Consider the following 27,879-nt stretch of genomic DNA (forward strand, 5'->3'; position numbering starts at 1 on the left):
CAGCTCGAGGTCATGTTTGTTTATATCCCAGACTTTTCCCCCATTAATCTTCCTCTGGGGATTCTCCCTCTTGGCTACACACAGCTCTCAGTGACATCATCTCTCAGGACCCACCTGTTCTCTCATGCTCTCCATGCTCTTTAAGCCTGATACCTGCTATTAGCTGCTGTGTTGTTGCTGCTATTTCATGTATTATGCTACTATCATGTATTATGCACTTTTCACTGTATTTAACGTATTATGCTTTATTTTTTTTTAACTATTTCATGTATTCTGCATTTCTCTGTATTTAAAGTATTATGGATTTTCTTGTTACTGCATCTTGTAAAGCGCTTTGTGATGGTCCACTATGAAAGGCGCTATATAAAACAAAGATTGATTGATTGATTGATTGATCATCACCTGTCAGTTAATAACAGTGGAAATGGAGCTGAATGAGTTGTGTGTTACAGTCAGACTCTCTCAATAGAAGGGGATAGCACTTTCAGTGTCATGGGAAATTTGTAATTATATTGTATATTTTTGGGTTAATTGTTGTAAGTAAATTGACTTAATTGTTTAACTGCTGTGGCGCTCCGCTGGGGACGATTACCTGTCTACGGGGAGCAGCAGCTGAAAGCAATCAGCTGTTCCAGCAGGCGGGTGGGCGTGTCTCAGCGGAGCGTCAGTATAAAAGCCTGGCAATCGCTGTGATCGGGGCTGCTGCAAGGCCTGCCGTTTTCATTAATTACATCCTGTGCGCCTGTGACTGCGTAACAACATCAATCTCTGTACCTCAGTCTCTTGTGTTCTCCTCGGCCGCCTGAGGCACATATACCAAGACACTACCACAGAGTTCCATGAGGAATACAACTACTCCACTAACCTTGCAGATTGTTTATTTGTTGCTGATAAAGTTTAATTTAATTGAAGTTGCTACAACATCACTCAAGCTGTCCACGGCAGATTTATTATTATTAATTATTATTATTATTATTATTATTATTATTATTATTATTATTATTATTATTATTATTATTATTGAGAGAAAACAAGCAGTGCAAGGGTTCAAGAGCACAGACAGCAGCGCTTTACCAGGCAAACTCTGGTGCTTTCAGTTTGGTCTACAGCCAAGACTTCTGGGGCCACTCACTGTGTATGAGGTTTCCTTCACTGCATACGACAGGAAATGGTTAGGAGTTCCAAGCTGCCTCAGCAGAGTGGGACTGTATGGTAAAGGGATATTGTAGTTACCAGGCTCAGCTCTAACCAAGGAGTTTAAGTGTGCCAAGGTTTGACTGGAAATTACATTGGTAGAGTCACACGATGAATGTGTGAGGGAGGTAGCACCTGTATTGAAAACTGGAAGAAAGTGGGCAGCAAATGAAGCTGCAAAGGCTGCCCTTCATATCAATGACATCATGGGGCAAGTACAGCATGGAAGAGGAGGCCTTGGTCTCAGTTCAGCTCCTCCTATATGACACAAAGCAGCCACTGCTCAACGGAGGAAGTTGGCAGTCAATAAGGTGCAAAAGCAGGAGGAGAGGGTGAAGTGTGTAAAGGCAGTTTCCCAGACAAGGAAGGAAGAATGGACAAGATGGGAGAGTGTGGAACAATGCAAGATTGGCTGGCGAGACCTATGGACAATGGACCAGAACAAGATCAGTTTCCTTATCAGATCAACATATGATGTTCTGCCATCATCACAGAACCTTAATCTATGAGTAGGAGATGATCAGAGGTGTCCTTTGTGTTCATAGCCAGCTTCATTAAGACACATTTTGACAGGATGTAAGGTGGGTCTTAGCCAAGGGCATTTCACTTGTGTCATGACCAGGTGCTGTGATGTTTGGCCTTAGCATTGGAAGACATGCGCAGCATGACCAACAGGTTGCCACCAATGCCAGCAATATATGACACACGAAGAACAACATTCCTCCATCCAGGGGAGCAACCTCCAAGAAAAGGTATTAAAACCAAAACTTGTCTAGGACAACTGGAAGCTGCTAGAGACTGGAAAATGCTGGCAGATGTTGGACAATGGCTTATTTTCCCACCTGAGATTGCCACCACTAACCTTCGACATCATATTATCTTGTGGTCTGGATCAGCACGTCTTTTTCACCTGCTAAAGTTAATAGTGCTATGGGAGCATGCTGTGGATGAGGCGTATGAGAGGAAGAAACTTCGGTACGCTCAACTAGCTTCTGAAGCGGAACAGCGAGGATGGAGCGTCCAGGTTTACCCAGTAGAGGTGGGTTGTCAAGGATTTGTGACACACTCCACTGCCCGGTTTCTCAGAGACATCGGATTCAAGAGTTGCGACACATAGTGAAGCAGCAGAGAGGAGCAGCAACTGGCTCTAGTTTACACAAAAAGATTTTGTTTGGGGACCTCAAGGTCAGTAGAAAGAAAGCAACGTTGATGTAAAGGAAAGTGACGACTGTCATGCTGATGTCAACTGTGGTTGATCCCCGGAGCCAGCATCACAGCCGTTGTGTGTGCTGATGCGCTGGGGAGGCAAAATAAGCTGATCCCTGGAGCCAGCATTACACTTCAGCCATCAACACCAGGCAGAAGGATATCTACATCATCAGATGGAAGGAAACGGAGACGGATCACATTAGTTTACAGTAAAAGAAGTTATGTCTTAGTTGGTGCTTACCTTGGCGAGTCCAATTTCAGCATGAAATTTTAACACCTACTCTCATGTAATGGAAATTATTATTATTATTATTATTATTATTATTATTATTATTATTATTATTATTATTATTATTATTATCTAGGTGGAAAAAAGCTTCATACCTTCTGTTAGGAACTTGTTTTCTTCTAAATATACATATGAAATGAAAATGCGTTGTTAAAAATGTTTGTTTCATTGAAGATTTTTGCCGTATAATGTGCACAATACAACATGAAAATAAGATGTGTTGGAGGATCAATGGGTCCGGCCCTTTAATTGGGTTAGAATGGGTAATGATTTATATATATATACATTTAAAAAGTTAACAATAACACCTCAAAGAGAGCTTTACTTTTGCCACCATACTTACAGCCGGCACATTTTTAACTTGCCAAATAGTTGTGAATTGTGTTTGAATAGTATCCTATGAATTCTTTGAATAGTAACTCCATGAATATAGTGGCAGCCTTTCCAAAGAGCTTACATCAGAAGTAGTTCAGATACTTAACCTTCTGGTGAGGTGGAACACTTTTAATTTCTACATTCAACAAATACACAACACACACATACACATACACACACACAGGCTGCCACCAGCAGGGAGCACTGCAATCACACCACTGCAATACCACTGCCTACCAGGAGATGGTGGCTGGATCCTGGCTTGCTTCTTATTGTGTCCCACAGAGAAGCTTCCAGGTGGCGGCTCCTCTCCGCGTTCCACTTTACACTCAAAGGCAAACAGGTACTGGATGTAGTGCTTCTTCAGGGAGCTGGCCGCGCTGCTCGAGGTGCCCATGTGGAGGATGCTGGACAGCTCTCGCCATTTCTTACTTTTATTAACCTTGTATGAAATCAAGCCAAGCAATGAATCACTGATGCAGGACTTTGTTTCCTCATGGCAGCGCTACACACTCATGGCTACACTACTTTCTGCAAAGGTTTTACTAATAAATGAGCATGAAAGGGTTAAAAGAAACATGTTTAGTTTATTTCAGTTCTAAAGTAAGGATGCTCTATATGCTGTGGGCACATTGTAACCAGCAGTCCGCTCTCTGGAGATCTTCCACTCACTGATAAGGGGCTTCTTGGTACTTGTTTGTTCTTTACAGCCAATGGAAACAAAGACCTTGAGTTTCTTCCCAACCATGGGGTCCGGGATCAATAAGTACAGAGGCTACCATTGCAACTGACAGAGTCACATGACAAAGCCTGCTGTTCACTATACCTATTACTGACAGTCACATGACAAAGCCTGCTGTTCACTGTACCTATTACTGACAGAGTCACATAACAAAGCCTGCTGCTCACTGTACCTATTACTGACAGTCACATGATAACGCCTGCTGTTCATTGTACCTATTACTGACAGAGTCACATAACAAAGCCTGCTGCTCACTGTACCTATTACTGACAGAGTCACATGACAAAACCTGCTGTTCACTGTCTGCTGTTCACCTATTACTGACAGAGTCACATGACAAAGCCTGCTGTTCACTGTACCTATTACTGACAGAGTCACATGACAAAGCCTGCTGTTCACTGTACCTATTACTGACAGAGTCACATGACAAAGCCTGCTGTTCACTGTACCTATTACTGACAGAGTCACATGACAAAGCCTGCTGTTCACTGTACCTATTACTGACAGTCACATGACAAAGCCTGCTGTTCACTGTACCTATTACTGACAGAGTCACATGACAAAGCCTGCTGTTCACTGTACCTATTACTGACAGAGTCACATGACAAAGCCTGCTGTTCACTGTACCTATTACTGACAGAGTCACATGACAAAGCCTGCTGTTCACTGTACCTATTACTGACAGAGTCACATGACAAAGCCTGCTGTTCACTGTACCTATTACTGACAGAGTCACGTGACAGAGCCTGCTGTTCACTGTACCTATTACTGACAGTCACGTGACAGAGCCTCACTGTACCTATTACTGACAGTCACGTGACAGAGCCTGCTGTTCACTGTACCTATTACTGACAGTCACATGACAGAGCCTGCTGTTCACTGTACCTATTACTGACAGTCACATGACAAAGCCTCACATGACAAAGCCTGCTGTTCACTGTACCTATTACTGACAGTCACATGACAAAGCCTGCTGTTCACTGTACCTATTACTGACAGTCACATGACAAAGCCTGCTGTTCACTGTACCTATTACTGACAGAGTCACATGACAAAGCCTGCTGTTCACTGTACCTATTACTGACAGAGTCACATGACAAAGCCTGCTGTTCACTGTACCTATTACTGACAGAGTCACATGACAGAGCCTGCTGTTCACTGTACCTATTACTGAGTCACATGACAAAGCCTGCTGTTCACTGTACCTATTACTGACAGAGTCACATGACAGAGCCTGCTGTTCACTGTACCTATTACTGACAGTCACATGACAGAGCCTGCTGTTCACTGTACCTATTACTGACAGTCACATGACAGAGCCTGCTGTTCACTGTACCTATTACTGACACATGACAAAGCCTGCTGTTCACTGTACCTATTACTGACAGACATGACAAAGCCTGCTGTTCACTGTACCTATTACTGACAGAGTCACATGACAGAGCCTGCTGTTCACTGTACCTATTACTGACAGTCACATGACAGAGCCTGCTGTTCACTGTACCTATTACTGACAGTCACATGACAAAGCCTGCTGTTCACTGTACCTATTACTGACAGTCACATGACAGAGCCTGCTGTTCACTGTACCTATTACTGACAGTCACATGACAAAGCCTGCTGTTCACTGTACCTATTACTGACAGTCACACGACAAAGCCTGCTGTTCACTGTACCTATTACTGACAGAGTCATATGACAGAGCCTGTTGTTCACTGTACCTATTACTGACAGTCACATGACCACGCTAAATTAGCCAACACTCACCTGAGCCAGGCCACCGATTTCCTTAACCGCCATGTAGAGTCGGCAGAGGTCCAGGGGCTTCTTCCCCACAGCTGGCAGGTTAAGGACAGCCGAGCCCCTCTCCTCCATGAAACCCAGGTAGCGCTCCACCCACACCCCGCGCTCGGGCTCGCTACCCATCTCATACAGCTTGCTGATCTTCTCGTTAGTGGTGGTGGAAGAGATGGACTTCTAAGGCAGACAGTGTGGGTGCAGAGTTACAACAAGCTGTGCATGCATTGCTCTAGTTATATACTGACAGTACTACACAACATGTAGAAATAAAGGCTGCTAGCTCTTTACTATAGTGTGTAGAAATGAAGACTGCTAGCTCTTTACTATAGTGTGTAGAAATGAAGACAGTTAGCTCTTTACTACAGTGTGTAGAAATGAAGACTGCTAGCTCTTTACTACAGTGTGTAGAAATGAAGACTCTTTACTACAGTGTGTAGAAATGAAGGCTGTTAGCTCTTTACTACAGTGTGTAGAAATGAATGTTGCTAGCTCTTTACTGGTGTGTAGAAATGAAGGCTGTTAGCTCTTTACTACAGTGTGTAGAAATGAATGCTGCTAGCTCTTTACTACAGTGTGTAGAAATGAAGACTTCTAGCTCTTTACTATACGTGTAGAAATGAATGCTGCTAGCTCTTTACTGGTGTGTAGAAATGAAGGCTGTTAGCTCTTTACTACAGCGCGTAGAAATGAATGTTGCTAGCTCTTTACATTCTTTACCCCGAGTGCAGTTCTTTTAAAATAATATAAAACAGGGCTCTTATTAAAGCACTTCTCTAGACGAGCAATCCAAGTCTAGCGCCTGGAATTGCATTCAGCTGAAAAGAGTCAGTCTGCACACATTAGAAATGACAACAGTAGAGACACCTTCTCAGGGTCTCTAATCCAAGTAACTTTACAAAACAGAACAAACAATACACTGAAAGATCTAAGCACTGCAGGTGCTTGCTGGATTCAATGGCAGCCACGTCTCAGTATAATCCTCTGTATAATAACCCTTGATACACTCCTGTTGAAAATATAAACAGCCTCAAAAAGAATCAATGCTGAAATCTTCACACTGTTAATCAGCAAGGCAATTTAACCTCTATTTTCAAAGCCAATTCATACACAGCTTCAGTATTATGCAGGTGAAATCCACTGTTCTGAAGATTGTCAAAGTAGGTAAAGCTGTTAAGGTGACCTCATTAATTCGAGTCTGGAAAGCATGCTTTGCTAAATGAAAGAGATTGGTTTACTGTGCTGTTCTCGGTTGTGTTCTTTAGCTGTATTCACACTTTATGGTTGAATGTTTAAAGCTGTGGCTGATGAGCAGCTGCACAATACCTTAAAAGAGTACTAATGCAGTATCTCTTGACCTGTTTAATACCATGTGTGTTGTGTATTATTCTCCACTGCCATCACTGCTTACATTGTGGGGTAGCTTTTGAAAATACTCCTAAAGCTGCCTATCTGAAGGGAGCTGGTTTAGAGATGGCTGTTCTGGCAGCTGTGTTTCAATAAGTGTACAGTTTCAGAGGGATCAGAGATCACCACTCTGGTCTGTAATCAGAGCAGAGTTACACATACTGTACCACGCTGGTGTGTAATGAGAGTAGAGTTACACATACTGTACCACGCTGGTCTGTAATCAGAGTAGAGTTACACATACTGTACCACGCTGGTCTGTAATCAGTGTAGAGTTACACATACTGTACCACGCTGGTCTGTAATCAGAGTAGAGTTACACATACTGTACAACGCTGGTGTGTAATCAGAGCGAGTTACACATACTGTACCACTCTGGTCTGTAATCAGAGTAGAGTTACACATACTGTACCACGCTGGTCTGTAATCAGAGTGAGTTACACATACTGTACCACGCTGGTCTGTAATCAGAGTAGAGTTACACATACTGTACCACGCTGGTCTGTAATCAGAGCGAGTTACACATACTGTACCACGCTGGTCTGTAATCAGAGTGAGTTACACATACTGTACCACGCTGGTCTGTAATCAGAGCGAGTTACACATACTGTACCACGCTGGTCTGTAATCAGAGTGAGTTATACATACTGTACCATGCTGGTGTGTAATCAGAGTAGAGTTACCACATAGAGTACCACGCTGGTCTGTAATCAGAGTAGAGTTACACATACTGTACCACGCTGGTCTGTAATCAGAGCGAGTTACACATACTGTACCACGCTGGTCTGTAATCAGAGCGAGTTACACATACTGTACCATGCTGGTGTGTAATCAGAGCGAGTTACACATACTGTACCACGCTGGTGTGTAATCAGAGTAGAGTTACACATACTGTACCACGCTGGTGTGTAATCAGAGTAGAGTTACACATACTGTACCACGCTGGTGTGTAATCAGAGTAGAGTTACACATACTGTACCACGCTGGTGTGTAATCAGAGCGAGTTACACATACTGTACCACGCTGGTGTGTAATCAGAGTAGAGCTACACATACTGTACCATGCTGGTGTGTAATCAGAGCAGAGTTACACATACTGTACCACGCTGGTGTGTAATCAGAGTAGAGTTACACGTACTGTACCACGCTGGTCTGTAATGACTGAAGAGGAAAGGAAACTGAATTCCAGACGTAGGATGTGCCCATCTGTTATATTTCTTTCTGTTATTTGTGGTTAAAACTTTTAACCTCCAACAGCAATATTACTTCCTTTAACCAAGCAGCACCACTATGATGTCAATCTGTAATGCTTCTGAATCTACAGCAGGGGGCGTTGTTCAGATTAATAGCCTTAGGCATTAATTACATTGGCTTTAAAGGGACCCCTTCACACTGCATCAGGAACAGACGTTTCCAGACACAGCGAGACACACTGGAGGCGTCAGAAATAAATGAAACTAGAAGTCAAGGTTAATGAAGCACTTTTCATTTCAGTGCTGTGCATGTGTGTGAGAGTAAACACTTTCGACATGTATCCTCTACTGTACCTCTTCACTTCCTAACGTATCTGAGGTAATGAGGTTTAATAACTAAAACACCATTTGCTTTGTATGGCCATTTTATTTTACATCGTGATTAGTTATTTCCCTGTAGTTTTTGAGCCCTGTTTAGAAATTTTATTTTAGTACAGGTTGAAGTACTTAGCTGAAGCAAGGCAGAGCAATCCTTTCTACTTCTGTACTTATAATAATAATAGTTTTATTCCTCTCACAATATTTGACACTTTAAATAAAGCGAGATAAAAGTTCCCAGTGAATATTCAAATCTATATTGGGGAGAATGATTTAGGAGCAGCGGTAGTGGATGGTTTGTATTCTAGAAAATAATAATTAAAAGAAAACCCTTCAATGTCATGTTTTAATGTCCATACCCATTAACTTGTTTGCTAGCCAGCAGCAAAACGATCTAATGAATGAGAACTGGACCCAGAGAACTGCACAGCGTGTACAATACTGACAGCCTGACTGAACTGCGCAGCGTGTACAATACTGACAGCCTGACTGCACAGCGTGTACAATACTGACAGCCTGACTGACTGCACAGCGTGTACAATACTGACAGCCTGACTGAACTGCGCAGCGTGTACAATACTGACAGCCTGACTGAACTGCGCAGCGTGTACAATACTGACAGCCTGACTGAACTGCGCAGCGTGTACAATACTGACAGCCTGACTGAACTGCGCAGCGTGTACAATACTGACAGCCTGACTGAACTGCGCAGCGTGTACAATACTGACAGCCTGACTGACTGCGCAGCGTGTACAATACTGACAGCCTGACTGAACTGCGCAGCGTGTACAATACTGACAGCCTGACTGAACTGCGCAGCGTGTACAATACTGACAGCCTGACTGAACTGCGCAGCGTGTACAATACTGACAGCCTGACTGCGCAGCGTGTACAATACTGACAGCCTGACTGAACTGCGCAGCGTGTACAATACTGACAGCCTGACTGAACTGCGCAGCGTGTACAATACTGACAGCCTGACTGAACTGCGCAGCGTGTACAATACTGACAGCCTGACTGCACAGCGTGTACAATACTGACAGCCTGACTGAACTGCGCAGCGTGTACAATACTGACAGCCTGACTGAACTGCGCAGCGTGTACAATACAGACACCTTGACTGAACTGCGCAGCGTGTACAATACTGACAGCCTGACTGCGCAGCGTGTACAATACTGACAGCCTGACTGAACTGCGCAGCGTGTACAATACTGACAGCCTGACTGAACTGCGCAGCGTGTACAATACTGACAGCCTGACTGCGCAGCGTGTACAATACTGACAGCCTGACTGAACTGCGCAGCGTGTACAATACTGACAGCCTGACTGCGCAGCGTGTACAATACTGACAGCCTGACTGAACTGCGCAGCGTGTACAATACTGACAGCCTGACTGAACTGCGCAGCGTGTACAATACTGACAGCCTGACTGCACAGCGTGTACAATACTGACAGCCTGACTGAACTGCGCAGCGTGTACAATACTGACAGCCTGACTGAACTGCGCAGCGTGTACAATACTGACAGCCTGACTGAACTGCGCAGCGTGTACAATACTGACAGCCTGACTGCGCAGCGTGTACAATACTGACAGCCTGACTGAACTGCGCAGCGTGTACAATACTGACAGCCTGACTGAACTGCGCAGCGTGTACAATACTGACAGCCTGACTGAACTGCGCAGCGTGTACAATACTGACAGCCTGACTGAACTGCGCAGCGTGTACAATACTGACAGCCTGACTGCACAGCGTGTACAATACTGACAGCCTGACTGAACTGCACAGCGTGTACAATACTGACAGCCTGACTGAACTGCGCAGCGTGTACAATACTGACAGCCTGACTGCACAGCGTGTACAATACTGACAGTGCTTCTGTTGTTTTATTCATCTGCGCATGCATAATAATAATGAATATGCAAGCAATAATATGCAATACAGTAAAAATAAACAAAAGAACCCACTTACAGGGCTTGCTGGAGTCTTTGGCCAGCCCGGGCTGCTAATGCAATCACTTTCATCTCCATGAAATGAGGAGATGCTAGCGGTGCAGGGGGACAGGGGGGAAGGGACTGGCAGGCTGCCTGGGGTAGGGGGCTGAGAAATACCCTGAGAGCTGGGGCTATCCTGTGATAAGAGAATACAACAAAACCAAGGGCACATATTTAATAAAAAAGATTGTATACATCTAACACATACACACTGACACACACACACTTACATTTGACTGTTGGTGTGTGGCATAGTTGAATCTGAACCCTGTGTATGTGTGATATTATACATATGTATTTAACCTAATAAGTGATATATATATAAGGCCCAGGTATATAGATATATCCCGACAAGTTCTTATACCCGTCAGACATATTTGTTGTTGGGATATATACATAAATTATACTGGTTGTCGTGGGAATGATCAACTATATCTTATTTGTCCCATACACAGGCTGCAAACTTAAAACCGTAACAGACCAATTTAAAATGGTTGCATCGGCCCCATAGTTGAATAGAAACAGTGGTTGTGTCAGACATGTGATTTTGGGCAGGTGTACATAAATACCAACGTAGCCCTTTATACAATAGACACCAAATCATGTCCTACTCTACTCACAATCAACCCTGGGCCCCAAGTTGCCCTCATAGTGCAGTGTTTCTCTTCAACCAGGGCTTTCTGCAGTGCCATGCACTGTACAACAACCCTTGTAGACATTCCCTGAGACTTTAAATAACGTGCAGCTACAGCACTGCTTACTGCAAAGCTCTGATATGAACCATAAAAATCGTTTTATTTATTGCTCCCCCCTTTTTGACACTTCAATTTTAGGAAAACTCCTTTTTTTGTGTGTTTAAGATACATTTTAATTGATTTTTTCCCTACATGCTCAACAACAATAAACAAAGACACACGTTTACTTTCGAAAGAACCCGTCTGCAAGATTTTATTCCATTAATAATTCTACAGTGTTGTTTTTAGTTAAACTAGTAGAAACTATTCAGTTTTTCAAAATTTATAAAATGTAAAAACTAATAATTAACAGAGTGTATAATCAATTTCTAAATCCCACATCACATTTGTATTAACCTATTTTATTTTAGCTTATCAAGGGCCCAGTTTAGTTCAAGAACAGATCTTCTTTGCTTTACTGAATATTTTTTTACAAAACCTTACTTATACAATAGTTCCAGGTGCAGTGACTTTAACAAATTTGTTAGATTAATTCAAGTTTAGATAGTATTAAATAGTACTGCCTGCATCAATTAAAACAAGCAAAAAAACAAAAACAATAAACTAAATCGTGCACCATTTAATAACCAGTAAACAAAACATTTTAGTGTTGCATACTGTGCTGTACAACTGCATTCAATTTCCAACTGTTAAAGCTGTTTCCATTGATGTTAATCAGTAACCATATACAAACTTTACAAGTGTACCACTATCCTCCTCTATCAGCTAGTTTTTCTTTTGCCCTGTTAAGTTTGTCTGTGTTTCGTCTCCAGTCGCGTGCTGTTTTTTCAGCATTGTGATCAACATGTATTTCGGCAAATTCAACAACGTGCAATTTCAAACCTGTGGAGTAGCATTTTACTGTCCTACCTTATCCAGTCTCAAAGTCACCTGCACTATTACAGCATTGCAGTTACAATGAACGGCAGACTTGATAAGTCTGCTACGGATCTCAGGGGCGGGTTCAGTCTGAACGTTGACAAATCAATGACTCTGGAGGGTGGGAATAAGGAATTCACAAAGACTGACAGCTATTGTGTTAACAGTGAAGCAGTACAGCTGTGACGTTTTCGAGAGCAGGTCAGTCAAGAAAGCTTGCGTTTAACATTCAAAATGACTGAGGGGAATGAGAGCAAGAAATTAAAACTTATTTAGAACACTGGTTTTGTGTTTCTATCTAGCAACATGACCTGAACACCAAAGATCTTGAAAAAATAAATGGGGTTGTTGACAGTTCAGTTTGTGTGAGCCATAGCCATGGCTGTAGCAATCCCATCGTGGCGCTGGTACAGTAGTTTAATATTAGACACGCTGGCGCATACATCGCACCGCTGTATTAGTTGCTCCCTCTTTTCAGGGCCCTGCAAAAATGCCTAGAAAATGGACTTCTACAACAGTTTTTAAGGTAATTAATCTCCAATATGTTACAGGTACTCGTGGACCATGCTTAACAACTAAGCTCCTCGTCACGTCTACTGTGCTGAAGAGCAGGGGTGCCTGTGGACATCCCCATTGGACAGTCATGGTCTTTCAAGCAGGTTTCACTGTATTAACTCAATACAACAACACTGATAGAATAAGTACAAATGAATCAATGAGTCAGTGGAGAGCTGTGTATGTGCTCAGCTGAAGTCAATAAGCCACCATGCTTATTCTGAAGCGCAAGTGAAATGCTAAACGGTTGGCATGCCCGCTCTCCATAGAAAGCTGTGCCCTGCTGAGCAAGGCAAGAAAGCAGAACATTACGAAGGCCTCTGTGGCTGCTGCTGCTGGAAGCCATTACTGAAAGCAAAGAAAACACAAAAAACACAAAAAAGGCCTGCTGTACTTTTCATGCGGGCACAAGCCTCCAATTCCCATTCAATATCCCTCTGGGGTACGTTAGAAATAAAGCCAAATAAATGGTGTAAGAACTAGTAACGTTCAGATCCACATGCAGACGAGAATGGAAGAAATGCATGCAAGGCAAACACAACTAAAAACAAAAAGCAAACCAAAACGTTAAGAAACTGTGAAGAGGGATGCTGTCCACATGCTGAAGGGAGGATACCTTGGTCTTGATCTCCAGTGGAGGGATGCTGTCCACATGCTGAAGGGAGGATACCTTGGTCTTGATCTCCAGTGGAGGGATGCTATCCACATGCTGAAGGGAGGATACCTTGGTCTTGGTCTCCAGTGGAGGGATGCTGTCCACATGCTGAAGAGAGGATAACTTGGTCTTGGTCTCCAGTGGAGGGATGCTGTCCACATGCTGAAGAGAGGATAACTTGGTCTTGGTTTCCAGTGGAGGGATGCTGTCCACATGCTGAAGGGAGGATACCTTGGTCTTGATCTCCAGTGGAGGGATGCTGTCCACATGCTGAAGGGAGGATACCTTGGTCTTGGTCTCCAGTGGAGGGATGCTGTCCACATGCTGAAGGGAGGATACCTTGGTCTTGGTCTCCAGTGGAGGGATGCTGTCCACATGCTGAAGGGAGGATACCTTGGTCTTGGTCTCCAGTGGAGGGATGCTGTCCACATGCTGAAGGGAGGATACCTTGGTCTTGGTTTCCAGTGGAGGGATGCTGTCCACATGCTGAAGAGAGGATACCTTGGTCTTGGTCTCCAGTGGAGGGATGCTGTCCACATGCTGAAGAGAGGATACCTTGGTCTTGGTCTCCAGTGGAGGGATGCTGTCCACATGCTGAAGGGAAGATACCTTGGTCTTGGTCTCCAGTGGAGGGATGCTGTCCACGTGCTGAAGAGAGGAAACCTTGGTCTTGGTCTCCAGTGGAGGGATGCTGTCCACATGCTGAAGGGAGGATACCTTGGTCTTGGTCTCCAGTGGAGGGATGCTGTCCACATGCTGAAGGGAGGATACCTTGGTCTCCAGTGGAGGGATACTGTCCTCTTTACTCTCTGGTTTCAGCGGCAGCTTTGGGTCAGCAGCATTCATCATGTCCCCTGCCAGACCCATGAGACCTGACCAAACACAAGGGGTAAAGAAAAGAGAAACGGGATGGATCAGGAGCCAGCACAGGGTAAAAGGGCTCGACCCAATAACTGTTTCACAAGAGTGCCTAATTCTGAATCCCAGTAACCCACTGTGCAACCCTGTCTAAGACAATCATTGGTTTTAATTACATAAAGGCCCTAGTGAACTAGCTGGGCTGCGAGCTGAGCTGGGTGCTGGGCTGGGTGGGGTCCTGGGTTGGGCTGGTTGCTGGGCTCGGCTGGGTGCTGGGCTGCGGGCTGGACTGCGGGCTGGGTTGTGTCATGGGCTGGGCTGCAGGCTGGGCTGGGGGCTGGGCTATGTGCTGGGCTGGGCTGGGTGCTGGGTTGGGCTGGTTGCTGGGCTGCGGGCTGGGCTGGGTGCTGGGTTGTGGGCTGGGCTGGGCTGGGTGCTGGGTTGTGGGCTGGGCTGGGCTGCGGGCTGGGTTGTGTGCTGGACTGGGCTGCGGGCTGGCCTGGGGGCTGGGCTGCGGGCTGGGCTGTAGGCTGGGCTGGCCTGTGGGCTGGGCTGGGGGTGGGGTGGGTGTTGGGCTGGGTGCTGGGCTGCGGGCTGGGGTGGCTGCTGGGCTGTGGGCTGGGCTGCGTACAGAGTTGGGTGCTGGGCTGCGGGCTGGGTGCTGTGGCTGGAGCTGGGTTGATTCACGTATTTCTTTGGATTCAACAAGTTCTCTTTCTGAGGCACAGTCCCACCCAGGTTACACTGCCAATGTGTCACCTCAGTCAGTATATTCCAGGTAATAAACATACTTCAAGAACTGCTTGAATACCCAGCAGTGAATCTGATTGCATAACACACATTATGAGTCATTTACTAGAGCAGTTTTTACGTATTTTATAAGTAGAACATATGTCTGTGTCTGTACTGCACTTGATCTGCACTGTACTGAATTGTCAGGTTTTGTGTTTGCACTCAGATCTGCACCGCACTGAATTGTCAGGGTTTGTGTTTGTACTAAGATCTGCACCACACTGAATTGTCAGGGTTTGTGTTTGTACTAAGATCTGCACCACACTGAATTGTCAGGGTTTGTGTTTGTGTTTAATAGAGAAAAGTGTAAGGTACTGCACGCAGGAAATATAAATGTGCATTATAAATATCATATGGGAAATACTGAAATTGAAGAAGGAATCTATGAAAAAGACCTAGGAGCTTTTATTGACTCAGAAATGTCTTCATCTAGACAACGAGGGGAAGCTATAAAAAAGGCCAACAAGATGCTCAGATATATTGTGAAAAGTGTTGAATTTATATCAAGGGAAGTAATGTTAAAACTGTACAATGCATTAGTAAGACCTCGTCATTTTGTGTTCAGTTATGGTCATCTCACTACAAAAAGGATATTGCTGGTCTAGAAACAGTGCAAAGAAGAGTGGCCAGAATTATTCCAGGTTTAAAAGGCATGTCATATGCAGACAGGCTAAAATAATTGAATTTATTCAGTCTTGAACAAAGAAGACTACACGACAACCTAATTCAAGCATTCAAAATTCTAAAAGGTATTGACAATGTCGATCCAAGGGACTTTTTTGACCTGAAAAAAGAAACAAGGACCAGGGGCCACAAATGGAGTTTAGACAAAGGTGCATTCAGAACAGAAAATAGGAGGCACTTTTTTACACAGAGAATTGTGAGTATCTGGAACCAACTCCCCAGTAATGTTGTTGAAGCAGACACCCTAGGATCCTTCAAGAAGCTGCTTGATGAGATTCTGGGATCAATAAGCTACTAACAACCAAATGAGCAAGATGGGCCGAATGGCCTCCTCTCGTTTGTAAACTTTCTTATGTTTTTACTCAGATCTGCACTGTACTGAATTGTCAGGGTTTGTGTTTGTACTCAGATCTGCACTGCACTGAATTGTCAGGATTTGTGTTTGTACTCAGATCTGCACCACACTGAATTGTCAGGGTTTGTGTTTGTACTCAGATCAGCACTATACTGAATTGTCAGGGTTTCTGTTTGTACTCAGATCAGCACTGTACTGAATTGTCAGGGTTTGTGTTTGTACTCAGATCAGCACTGTACTGAATTGTCAGGGTTTGTGTTTGTACTCAGATCTGCACCACACTGAATTGTCAGGGTTTGTGTTTGTACTCAGATCTGCACTGTACTGAATTGTCAGGGTTTGTGTTTGTACTCAGATCTGCACTGTACTGAATTGTCAGGGTTTGTGTTTGTACTCAGATCTGCACTGTACTGAATTGTCAGGGTTTGTGTTTGTACTCAGATCTGCACTGTACTGAATTGTCAGGGTTTGTGTTTGTACTCAGATCTGCACTGTACTGAATTGTCAGGGTTTGTGTTTGTACTCAGATCTGCACTGTACTGAATTGTCAGGGTTTGTGTTTGTACTCAGATCTGCACCACACTGAATTGTCAGGGTTTGTGTTTGTACTCAGATCTGCACTGTACTGAATTGTCAGGGTTTGTGTTTGTACTCAGATCTGCACCACACTGAATTGTCATGGTTTGTGTTTGTACTCAGATCAGCACTGTACTGAATTGTCAGGGTTTGTGTTTGTACTCAGATCTGCACTGTACTGAATTGTCAGGGTTTGTGTTTGTACTCAGATCTGCACTGTACTGAATTGTCAGGGTTTGTGTTTGTATTCAGATCTGCACTGTACTGAATTGTCAGGGTTTGTGTTTGTACTCAGATCTGCACCATTCACTGAATTGTCAGGATTTGTGTTTGTACTCAGATCTGCACCACACTGAATTGTCATGGTTTGTGTTTGTACTCAGATCTGCACTGTACTGAATTGTCAGGGTTTAGGGTTTGTATTCAGATCTGCACTGTACTGAATTGTCAGGGTTTGTGTTTGTACTCAGATCTGCACTGTACTGAATTGTCAGGGTTTAGGGTTTGTATTCAGATCTGCAGTGTACTGAATTGTCAGGGTTTGTGTTTGTAGTCAGATCTGCACTGTACTGAATTGTCAGGGTTTAGGGTTTGTATTCAGATCTGCACTGTACTGAATTGTCAGGGTTTAGGGGTTGTATTCAGATCTGAACTGTACTGAATTGTCAGGGTTTAGGGTTTGTATTCAGATCTGCACCGCACTGAATTTGAAGGGAATCAGCTTCGTCTCTCACCTCACAAAGTCTGCTTTAACGGCTGCTTATTTTCTCTGTTCACAAACCACTCGTATACAATCCAAATTATTATATCACCTTTTTCATGTGTGAATGGATTTCTAAACATGTTTCATTAATGCATATGTAGACTGTCATAGACTGTAATTTGCAAGTGTGTTAATTACAAATGTTATGTTCAACAGCCATTAAACACGACTTTGTTTTTGGATAATTAATCTAATTCACTATCATAAGTGTCATTGCAAATGATGAAAACACTGTTTCAAGACAATGAGGTTGCACTGTCCTTCAGAACCGACTGAAACTTTAAAATGTATTTACTGTAATGTGATTGTTTGTAAAATTACTTGCATCCCGATGTAAAGCAGCATTGCAGTACAATATACAAACAACACTGGCCACATCACTTTGTGTATACCCAAGCCACAGAATGATTGCTTTAGATAGGACCTTTGAAAGGAACACAATCATTCCCGGCCACAGCCCAACCTCGACTCATTTCAGTTACACGGCTCTGCCAGTCTACAATGAGGGCAGTGTGTATGCAGTAACGCAATCCCACAGCTCCACAGATTGCCCACAATACAAAGCTTATTGCCCACATCTGTGCATTAGCATGTTTTACAAAGTGGTCAGTTTTAATTCCAGCATTGTGAGGGACTCCAGTGAATTCACTGGCACGCCACACAGAGCTAATGGGCTAATATCTGGAGCCTGGTCCTGGGTTTGTGCAGCAGGGGATGGTGAGAAAGCAGCACGGCACAGGAAGCACGGTGAGGTCTGCTTGTGTTGCCTGGCAGTTTTAGAGCTATGTATAAAAGCAGCGCTGGGGGCACGTTTGTAATGTTACTGTGGGGGGGGGGGGGGGGGGGGGGGTCTCATTATTTTCACAATAGCAACCATGCCAATATTTCTTTTTTCAGTTCACTGAACTTCAATGCCAGAAATGACTTGTACTTATGCTGTTCTAATACAGAAACAACTTGTTTTACAACCTGACGCAGCTGACAGTCAGTTACTTTATTTCAGTGATGACATCATCTCTGTTTCAAAGTGTTTTTGTACTTTTTAACTGTACTACTATAAATATGACATCACGGAATGAACGATTTAAACCCCTCCCCTTCCCTGCTCTTCTCTTTATAATGAAGCCCAACACGCTTTCCGCTACAGATATGAGTCTTTGTGCTCTGGCACTACCTGCCTATCATATTAATTCCAGTGTAATGTCGGGCAGAAGCATTCACAAACTTACCATCCTGTGTAACACTGTAGGAGTTTAATTAGGGAAGGGTAATGACATGCAAACGGTCTGTCAGCCCCAGGCACACTTAACCTCAGGAATTGACTCAGGTGTTGGTTCTTTAGATTGTAACTGGATTGGAGAGGGTCTAACAGGTATGCAGTTGGCATAGCTTAATTACAAAATGAAACAGCAACATATAATAAACATGCACTGCAACTGATACAGCACATTCTATAATAATACTTCATTCATAACTTCAAAAACACTCCAAGAATGGAAGGTAACCCCGCTGGTCAAGGCACTAGCTGAAGGGTAATGACATGCAAACGGTCTGTCAGCCCCAGGCACACTTAACCTCAGGAATTAACTCAGGTGTTGGTTCTTTAGATTGTAACTGGATTGGAGAGGGTCTAACAGGTATGCAGTTGGCATAGCTTACTGTACAAAATGAAACAGCAACATATAATAAACATGCACTGCAACTGATACAGCACATGTCTATAATAATACTTCATTCATAACTTCAAAAACACTCCAAGAATGGAAGGTAACCCCGCTGGTCAAGGCACTAGCTGAGACGCTCTGTTATTCAGAACTTATTCATCATCACAGCTCAAAGAATGCAGTTGATGGAGGTAATCCAGCTGATCAAGGCACTAGCTGAGACGCTCTGTTATTCAGAACTTATTCATCATCACAGCTCAAAGAATGCAGTTGATGGAGGTAACCCAGCTGATCAAGGCACTAGCTGAGATGCTCTGTTATTCAGAACTTATTCATCATCACAGCTCAAAGAATGCAGTTGATGGAGGTAATCCAGCTGATCAAGGCACTAGCTGAGACACTCTGTTATTCAGAACTTATTCATCATCACAGCTCAAAGAATGCAGTTGATGGAGGTAACCCAGCTGATCAAGGCACTAGCTGAGACGCTCTGTTATTCAGAACTTATTCATCATCACAGCTCAAAGAATGCAGTTGATGGAGATAACCCAGCTGATCAAGGCACTAGCTGAGACGCTCTGTTATTCAGAACTTATTCATCATCACAGCTCAAAGAATGCAGTTGATGGAGGTAACCCAGCTGATCAAGGCACTAGCTGAGACGCTCTGTTATTCAGAACTTATTCATCATCACAGCTCAAAGAATGCAGTTGATGGAGGTAACCCAGCTGATCAAGGCACTAGCTGAGACACTCTGTTATTCAGAACTTATTCATCATCACAGCTCAAAGAATGCAGTTGATGGAGGTAACCCAGCTGATCAAGGCACTAGCTGAGACGCTCTGTTATTCAGAACTTATTCATCATCACAGCTCAAAGAATGCAGTTGATGGAGGTAACCCAGCTGATCAAGGCACTAGCTGAGACGCTCTGTTATTCAGAACTTATTCATCATCACAGCTCAAAGAATGCAGTTGATGGAGGTAACCCAGCTGATCAAGGCACTAGCTGAGACACTCTGTTATTCAGAACTTATTCATCATCACAGCTCAAAGAATGCAGTTGATGGAGGTAACCCAGCTGATCAAGGCACTAGCTGGGAGACGCCTCTGGTATTCAGAATTATCATCTCTAATCACAGTCAAACTGACATTGCATGTTGATTGGAGTGTAACCCACGCCTGATCAATGGCACTAGCTGAGACGATTGTTATCAGAACTATCATTCATCACGCTCAAAGAATGCCGTATGCATGTCAGCAGCAGGTAACCAGCTGATCAAGGCACTCCAGTGTGTCGAGACTTTTTTCCTTGCTGATGAGACACTCTGTTATTCAGAACTTATTCATCATCACAGCTCAAAGAATGCAGTTGATGGAGGTAACCCAGCTGATCAAGGCACTAGCTGAGACGCTCTGTTATTCAGAACTTATTCATCATCACAGCTCAAAGAATGCAGTTGATGGAGGTAACCCAGCTGATCAAGGCACTAGCTGAGACGCTCTGTTATTCAGAACTTATTCATCATCACAGCTCAAAGAATGCAGTTGATGGAGGTAACCCAGCTGATCAAGGCACTAGCTGAGACGCTCTGTTATTCAGAACTTATTCATCATCACAGCTCAAAGAATGCAGTTGATGGAGGTAACCCAGCTGATCAAGGCACTAGCTGAGACGCTCTGTTATTCAGAACTTATTCATCATCACAGCTCAAAGAATGCAGTTGATGGAGGTAACCCAGCTGATCAAGGCACTAGCTGAGACGCTCTGTTATTCAGAACTTATTCATCATCACAGCTCAAAGAATGCAGTTGATGGAGGTAACCCAGCTGATCAAGGCACTAGCTGAGACGCTCTGTTATTCAGAACTTATTCATCATCACAGCTCAAAGAATGCAGTTGATGGAGGTAACCCAGCTGATCAAGGCACTAGCTGAGACGCTCTGTTATTCAGAACTTATTCATCATCACAGCTCAAAGAATGCAGTTGATGGAGGTAACCCAGCTGATCAAGGCACTAGCTGAGACGCTCTGTTATTCAGAAGCTTCAGCTTTTTCTTTTTTGTTCCGTGTTTTGCTGATATCAGGAAATGTGTTTTTTGTAAACAGTGACAGATCTAACCATCGCTGGTCTTTTAATCCTTAAATAAGGGTGCCAGGGGCATGTGTGTAGAAGAACTGGCCAGGCCTTTCTTCATGTAGTGTTAGTGTGCTTTAAAAGGAATCTTAATTATACAAAGGACACAAATTATGATAAATTGATCAGATTTAGGAATGTTTGGTTTAAGGTAAGCTATGACTGATGTACACAAGCAATGTAAAACATAGTAGATAATACACACCAGATCACATGGCATGAGTGTGTAATAACATGACTGACATTGAAAACGTACACTCTGAGTAAGGAAGCAGTTTTAATCACACTGAGTAGCTTCAGGGCTGGTAATTAGTTTTCAGTTTAAGATTATCATAAGCAGTTTTCATAGCCTGTGGGAAGTTGCCGTGGGTAATGAGGTACACAGGAGGGAAACTGTTCCATCAAAACAGAAAGCATCGTGTTTTACACTACTTCCTGTATACAAAATGATAACTGCTCTTGCAGAAATGAGCCAAAAATAATCCAGCATGCTTCACACAGAGAGGCATCATAACAAGAGTGGCATTTTCTGATTAAAATAACCCTCCACTGGTTTACAAATGCAGGCAGGTTGGTCAGCCCTAGACAAACTTTTCTTTTAATTATCACTACCACGGTTTCATTACATTTCGATCTGTCTAGTGCATGTTATATGGCTTTTCTCCAGTGAGGGTGCTGTATACTGTATATTGCAGAAAGTTTCACTTCCACCTGTCCTCATCATATTATTATTATTGTTAATGTTTAAACCCAGAACGAAGGCTCTAGACACAACCAGTGATCTAACTGCTTTTGGCTTGGCAGGGACTGAAGCGCAGGAGGAGGATTTTTTTGTTTTGGTTTTAATCTGCTATACTGAACTGTTCAATTTAAATATCATCTTTTATGTGATTTCATGGGCATACATTCAACTGATCTGAACAGTGTTGGGTCTAAACACTGTCACTGCTTAGTTATTATTATAGTGACTCAAGGTTCAAGAAATACAAAATACAAATAAAAGCTGTCTAAAATATATGAAGCGTTGTATTTTTAGCTTCCTCAAAAGTCAAACTCTTGCAACACTGCGTGGGAATTAAATACAGATACAGAAATGCGTCACTTATCCACCCTAGCCGTTTATCCACCAAGATCAATCAACATTAGTTTATTATGAACACAGAAGACTAGTTCAGAGATTGTAGATCCTATCAAAGTTTTCGTACACCGTGCTGTATGTGCTCCGTGCGCTGCCATTGTTGGTAGTGTCACGTGAGCTGTTCAGTGTGTTCACCTGCGGGGTGTATCAACCTCAACCTCCATCTCACTGTCCTGCCTGTCACTCAGCAGCGAATGCATGCACCCACACAGCTACTCTGTCACAAGCATTAATATCCTGTATCTTTCTAAAAATGGGAGCCCATTAATAAAAGCTGAATCTAAAAACAATAATTGTGTGAATACAGTAATTGTTATGGCTGTGTTTAATGGTATTTAAAACAGGATTCATTTATCTGCCTTTTTACATACCCGCCCTTACTCTGGTCCCATTGCAGTCGGATACACGACGGATTACTGTATCTGCAGAACCTCGTTCTTTGAGCCAAACCCTCTAGAGCTGTGTGTAATTTACACAGGAAAGAGCTGGATCACACTCTAGAGCCGTGTGTAATTTACACAGGAAAGAGCTGGATCACACTCTAGAGCTGTGTGTAATTTACACAGGAAAGAGCTGGATCACACTCTAGAGCCGTGTGTAATTTACACAGGAAAGAGCTGGATCACACTCTAGAGCCGTGTGTAATTTACACAGGAAAGAGCTGGATCACACTCTAGAGCTGTGTGTAATTTACACAGGAAAGAGCTGGATCACACTCTAGAGCCGTGTGTAATTTACACAGGAAAGAGCTGGATCACACTCTAGAGCCGTGTGTAATTTACACAGGAAAGAGCTGGATCACACTCTAGAGCCGTGTGTAATTTACACAGGAAAGAGCTGGATCACACTCTAGAGCTGTGTGTAATTTACACAGGAAAGAGCTGGATCACACTCTAGAGCTGTGTGTAATTTACACAGGAAAGAGCTGGATCACACTCTAGAGCTGTGTGTAATTTACACAGAAAAGAGCTGGATCACACTCTAGAGCTGTGTGTAATTTACACAGGAAAGAGCTGGATCACACTCTAGAGCTGTGTGTAATTTACACAGGAAAGAGCTGGATCACACTCTAGAGCTGTGTGTAATTTACACAGGAAAGAGCTGGATCACACTCTAGAGCCGTGTGTAATTTACACAGGAAAGAGCTGGATCACACTCTAGAGCCGTGTGTAATTTACACAGGAAAGAGCTGGATCACACTCTAGAGCCGTGTGTAATTTACACAGGAAAGAGCTGGATCACACTCTAGAGCCGTGTGTAATTTACACAGGAAAGAGCTGGATCACACTCTAGAGCTGTGTGTAATTTACACAGGAAAGAGCTGGATCACACTCTAGAGCTGTGTGTAATTTACACAGGAAAGAGCTGGATCACACTCTAGAGCCGTGTGTAATTTACACAGGAAAGAGCTGGATCACACTCTAGAGCTGTGTGTAATTTACACAGGAAAGAGCTGGATCACACTCTAGAGCTGTGTGTAATTTACACAGAAAAGAGCTGGATCACACTCTAGAGCTGTGTGTAATTTACACAGAAAAGAGCTGGATCACACTCTAGAGCTGTGCTGCAGTGGTTTGCCCCCCTGCTTCCTCTGAAGAGGGAGTTCAACCTGAATGAAATGAACATTCCCCAGACACAGAAACTGCCCCCCCACCCACCCCCGCTTCTGAAACCTGGGTGTGCTCATCCTTACCTGCAGAGCTGCTGCCCAGGTTGTAGGCAGGGCCTTGTGGGTTCATCACCCCCGAGTTGTTGTTCATGGGCTGGCTATAGGGGGAGTTTGAGCCCATCATGCCACTTTGATTCATACTGGGGTAGCTGCTTTGCCTGTTAAACACAAAGCACAAAAGGATAATGTGTTAAATAACGACTCTATAAATAAATAACTGGTCACTCACAGCAGGAAGTAGAAATGGTCAATTGTTGGCCTCCAGAAGGCAGCAATAACCATGTGTGAGCTGTAACAATGTGTGCTATCATTACAATGTGTGCTGTCATTACACTGTGTGCTGTCATTACAATGTGTGCTATCATTACAATGTGTGCTGTCATTACAATGTGTGCTATCATTACAATGTGTGCTGTCATTACAATGTGTGCTATCATTACAATGTGTGCTGTCATTACAATGTGTGCTGTCATTACAATGTGTGCTGTCATTACAATGTGTGCTGTCATTACAATGTGTGCTGTCATTACAATGTGTGCTGTCATTACAATGTGTGCTGTCATTACAATGTGTGCTGTCATTACAATGTGTGCTGTCATTACAATGTGTGCTGTCATTACAATGTGTGCTATCATTACAATGTGTGCTGTCATTACAATGTGTGCTGTCATTACAATGTGTGCTGTCATTACAATGTGTGCTGTCATTACAATGTGTGCTGTCATTACAATGTGTGCTGTCATTACAATGTGTGCTGTCATTACAATGTGTGCTGTCATTACAATGTGTGCTGTCATTACAATGTGTGCTGTCATTACAATGTGTGCTATCATTACAATGTGTGCTGTCATTACAATGTGTGCTGTCATTACAATGTGTGCTGTCATTACAATGTGTGCTGTCATTACAATGTGTGCTGTCATTACAATGTGTGCTGTCATTACAATGTGTGCTGTCATTACAATGTGTGCTGTCATTACAATGTGTGCTGTCATTACAATGTGTGCTGTCATTACAATGTGTGCTATCATTACAATGTGTGCTGTCATTACAATGTGTGCTGTCATTACAATGTGTGCTGTCATTACAATGTGTGCTGTCATTACAATGTGTGCTGTCATTACAATGTGTGCTGTCATTACAATGTGTGCTGTCATTACAATGTGTGCTGTCATTACAATGTGTGCTGTCATTACAATGTGTGCTGTCATTACAATGTGTGCTGTCATTACAATGTGTGCTGTCATTACAATGTGTGCTGTCATTACAATGTGTGCTGTCATTACAATGTGTGCTGTCATTACAATGTGTGCTATCATTACAATGTGTGCTGTCATTACAATGTGTGCTGTCATTACAATGTGTGCTGTCATTACAATGTGTGCTGTCATTACAATGTGTGCTGTCATTACAATGTGTGCTATCATTACAATGTGTGCTGTCATTACAATGTGTGCTATCATTACAATGTGTGCTGTCATTACAATGTGTGCTGTCATTACAATGTGTGCTGTCATTACAATGTGTGCTGTCATTACAATGTGTGCTGTCATTACAATGTGTGCTGTCATTACAATGTGTGCTGTCATTACAATGTGTGCTGTCATTACAATGTGTGCTGTCATTACAATGTGTGCTGTCATTACAATGTGTGCTGTCATTACAATGTGTGCTATCATTACAATGTGTGCTGTCATTACAATGTGTGCTGTCATTACAATGTGTGCTGTCATTACAATGTGTGCTATCATTACAATGTGTGCTATCATTACAATGTGTGCTGTCATTACACTGTGTGCTGTCATTACAATGTGTGCTATCATTACAATGTGTACTGTCATTACAATGTGTGCTATCATTACAATGTGTGCTTTCATTACAATGTGTGCTTTCATTACAATGTGTGCTGTCACAATGTGTGCTATCATTACAATGTGTGCTGTCATTACAATGTGTGCTGTCATTACAATGTGTGCTGTCATTACAATGTGTGCTGTCATTACAATGTGTGCTATCATTACAATGTGTGAGCTGTAACAATGTGTGTTTGCGTGTGACTTGTTTAGTGTATTATTATTTCAGGACTGAACCCCAGGGTTTTCCTGAGCAATACACATCGTTGTGTAGAGCCACGTATTATTATTTGCCAGTAAATAAAGAGCTTCTTTTTCACTGTGAACTGTCTTGTGTCTCTCATTCCAGTACACTGCATCACCACTGCACCTGTGCACTACAAAACACCTTGCCACAAGACCCTACTGATATTAACCTCACACTTCCCAAGTGGACCTTTGGATAAGCCAGTTGAATCAAAACAGGTGAAACACTCCACATGAAGTAGCGTACAGTGGCACGTTTTGCTAGCTTGTGTAATTTATTTTTAAATTATTTTTTATCACGGGCAACAGACAGAACGGAAAGGGCGACAACAAGAAGGATGAAAATGCAAGGAGATATGCGTACCCTCAGTGCTTCTGTAGAGGAGCACCTTGCTTCACATGCACTGCACTCAGGTGGAACCCCCCCCTGTGATGGATGATGTGTTTCTGACAGCCTGGGAAAATGAACATTACAATAGGCTCTCTGGGGACTGGAGATTCACAGGGACTCAAACGCAAACCTAGCGTGTGAGCAACGGTGCCTTTGGGCAGATAGCTTGTGGGCAGATAGCTTGTGGGCTTTGATTCCCAGTCACGTTTATTTACTACTTGTAAATTGTAATACAGGACAGTCCTCTGAGGTGCAACATCAACACACTGTCACCAGCAGCAGCAAGGTTACAGGATTTGACACACTACAGGGATTGCTGCTGCCCTTGTTAAAATGTTCTTGTGAATTACAAAAAAAGAGTGGTTTACTGTAATGTATGCTGCTGCACACTGTATCTGTTTAAAAGTATGTAGGCTAGAGTGTATGCACAAAGGGGCCTGATGGATTCAGACAGTAACATGCACACACTTACCTTAATGGATCAGTTTACTGTGTACGAATGTAATCATTTGAAATACAGCTCTGGAAAAAATTAAGAGACCACTGCAAATTTTCCTTAAATCAGCATCTCTACATGTATGGCAGCCATTCCATTCCAGTGTCTGTTGAATTCCAACACAGGCACACCTCATTCAACTGAATGAGGTACTGATTAGGGGATCACCTGAACCAAATCTTATTTAACGAGGAAAAGTATAAAAACCACTCCTGTGGTCATCACTATCCTCTTGCAATAGGACCAGCTGGATGGCAAAACAGTGCTAGTAGTACCTCAAAAGTAATTGGAATCAAAAAATAACTACTGACCATGCCCAAAGAGTTGAAAAGGAAAGTTTTGAGTGAGGAAAAGAAGGGTTCAATTCTGGCTTTACTGGCAGAGGGATACAGTGAGCGTCGGGTTGCTTCCATCCTTAAAATTTCAAAGACGGCGGTTCATAAGAACAAGGTCAAGCAGCACACATTGGGGACAACAAAGCTACAGACCGGCAGAGGGCGAAAACGACTCTCCATTGACCGGGATGAGAGTCAACTCATTTGAATGTCACTCAGCAACCGTAGGATGACATCAAATGACCTACAAAAAGAATGGCAAATGGCAGCTGGGGTGAAACGCACGGCGAGGACGGTTCGAAACAGGCTCCTAGGGGCAGGGCTGAAGTCGTGCAAAGCTAAAAAAAAAAGCCCTTCATCAATGAGAAGCAAAGAAGAACCAGGCTGAGGTTTGCAAAAGACCATAAGGATTGGACCACAGAGACCTGGAGAGGCCTACAAGCTACAGTGTCTCGCACCCACTGTGAAATGCGGTGGAGGATCGGTGATGATCTGGGGGTGCTTCAGCAAGGCTGGAATCGGG

At 43.3% G+C, this 27,879-nt stretch overlaps 1 protein-coding gene across 11 annotated transcripts in view; it reads right to left on the reverse strand.

The window, feature by feature from the left end:
- Positions 1–27,879, reverse strand: part of LOC121315379 (AT-rich interactive domain-containing protein 1B-like) — a 189,203-nt gene that overhangs the window by 17,946 nt on the left and 143,378 nt on the right. For 8 of the 11 annotated variants that reach the window (XM_041249417.1, XM_041249413.1, XM_041249419.1 and 5 more), the window contains 5 exons: positions 24,060–24,193; positions 13,361–14,271; positions 10,554–10,712; positions 5,577–5,786; positions 3,305–3,509 (listed from right to left, as the gene is read on the reverse strand). In XM_041249417.1, the coding sequence (XP_041105351.1) occupies positions 3,305–3,509; positions 5,577–5,786; positions 10,554–10,712; positions 13,361–14,271; positions 24,060–24,193 (1,619 nt within the window). The remainder of the gene's footprint in view (positions 1–3,304; positions 3,510–5,576; positions 5,787–10,553; positions 10,713–13,360; positions 14,272–24,059; positions 24,194–27,879) is intronic. The other 3 variants (XM_041249416.1, XM_041249422.1, XM_041249420.1) reach the window with 3 other exon arrangements.

The sequence above is a fragment of the Polyodon spathula genome, chromosome 5, assembly GCF_017654505.1.
Source record: "Polyodon spathula isolate WHYD16114869_AA chromosome 5, ASM1765450v1, whole genome shotgun sequence".
Taxonomy (NCBI): Eukaryota; Metazoa; Chordata; class Actinopteri; order Acipenseriformes; family Polyodontidae; genus Polyodon; species Polyodon spathula.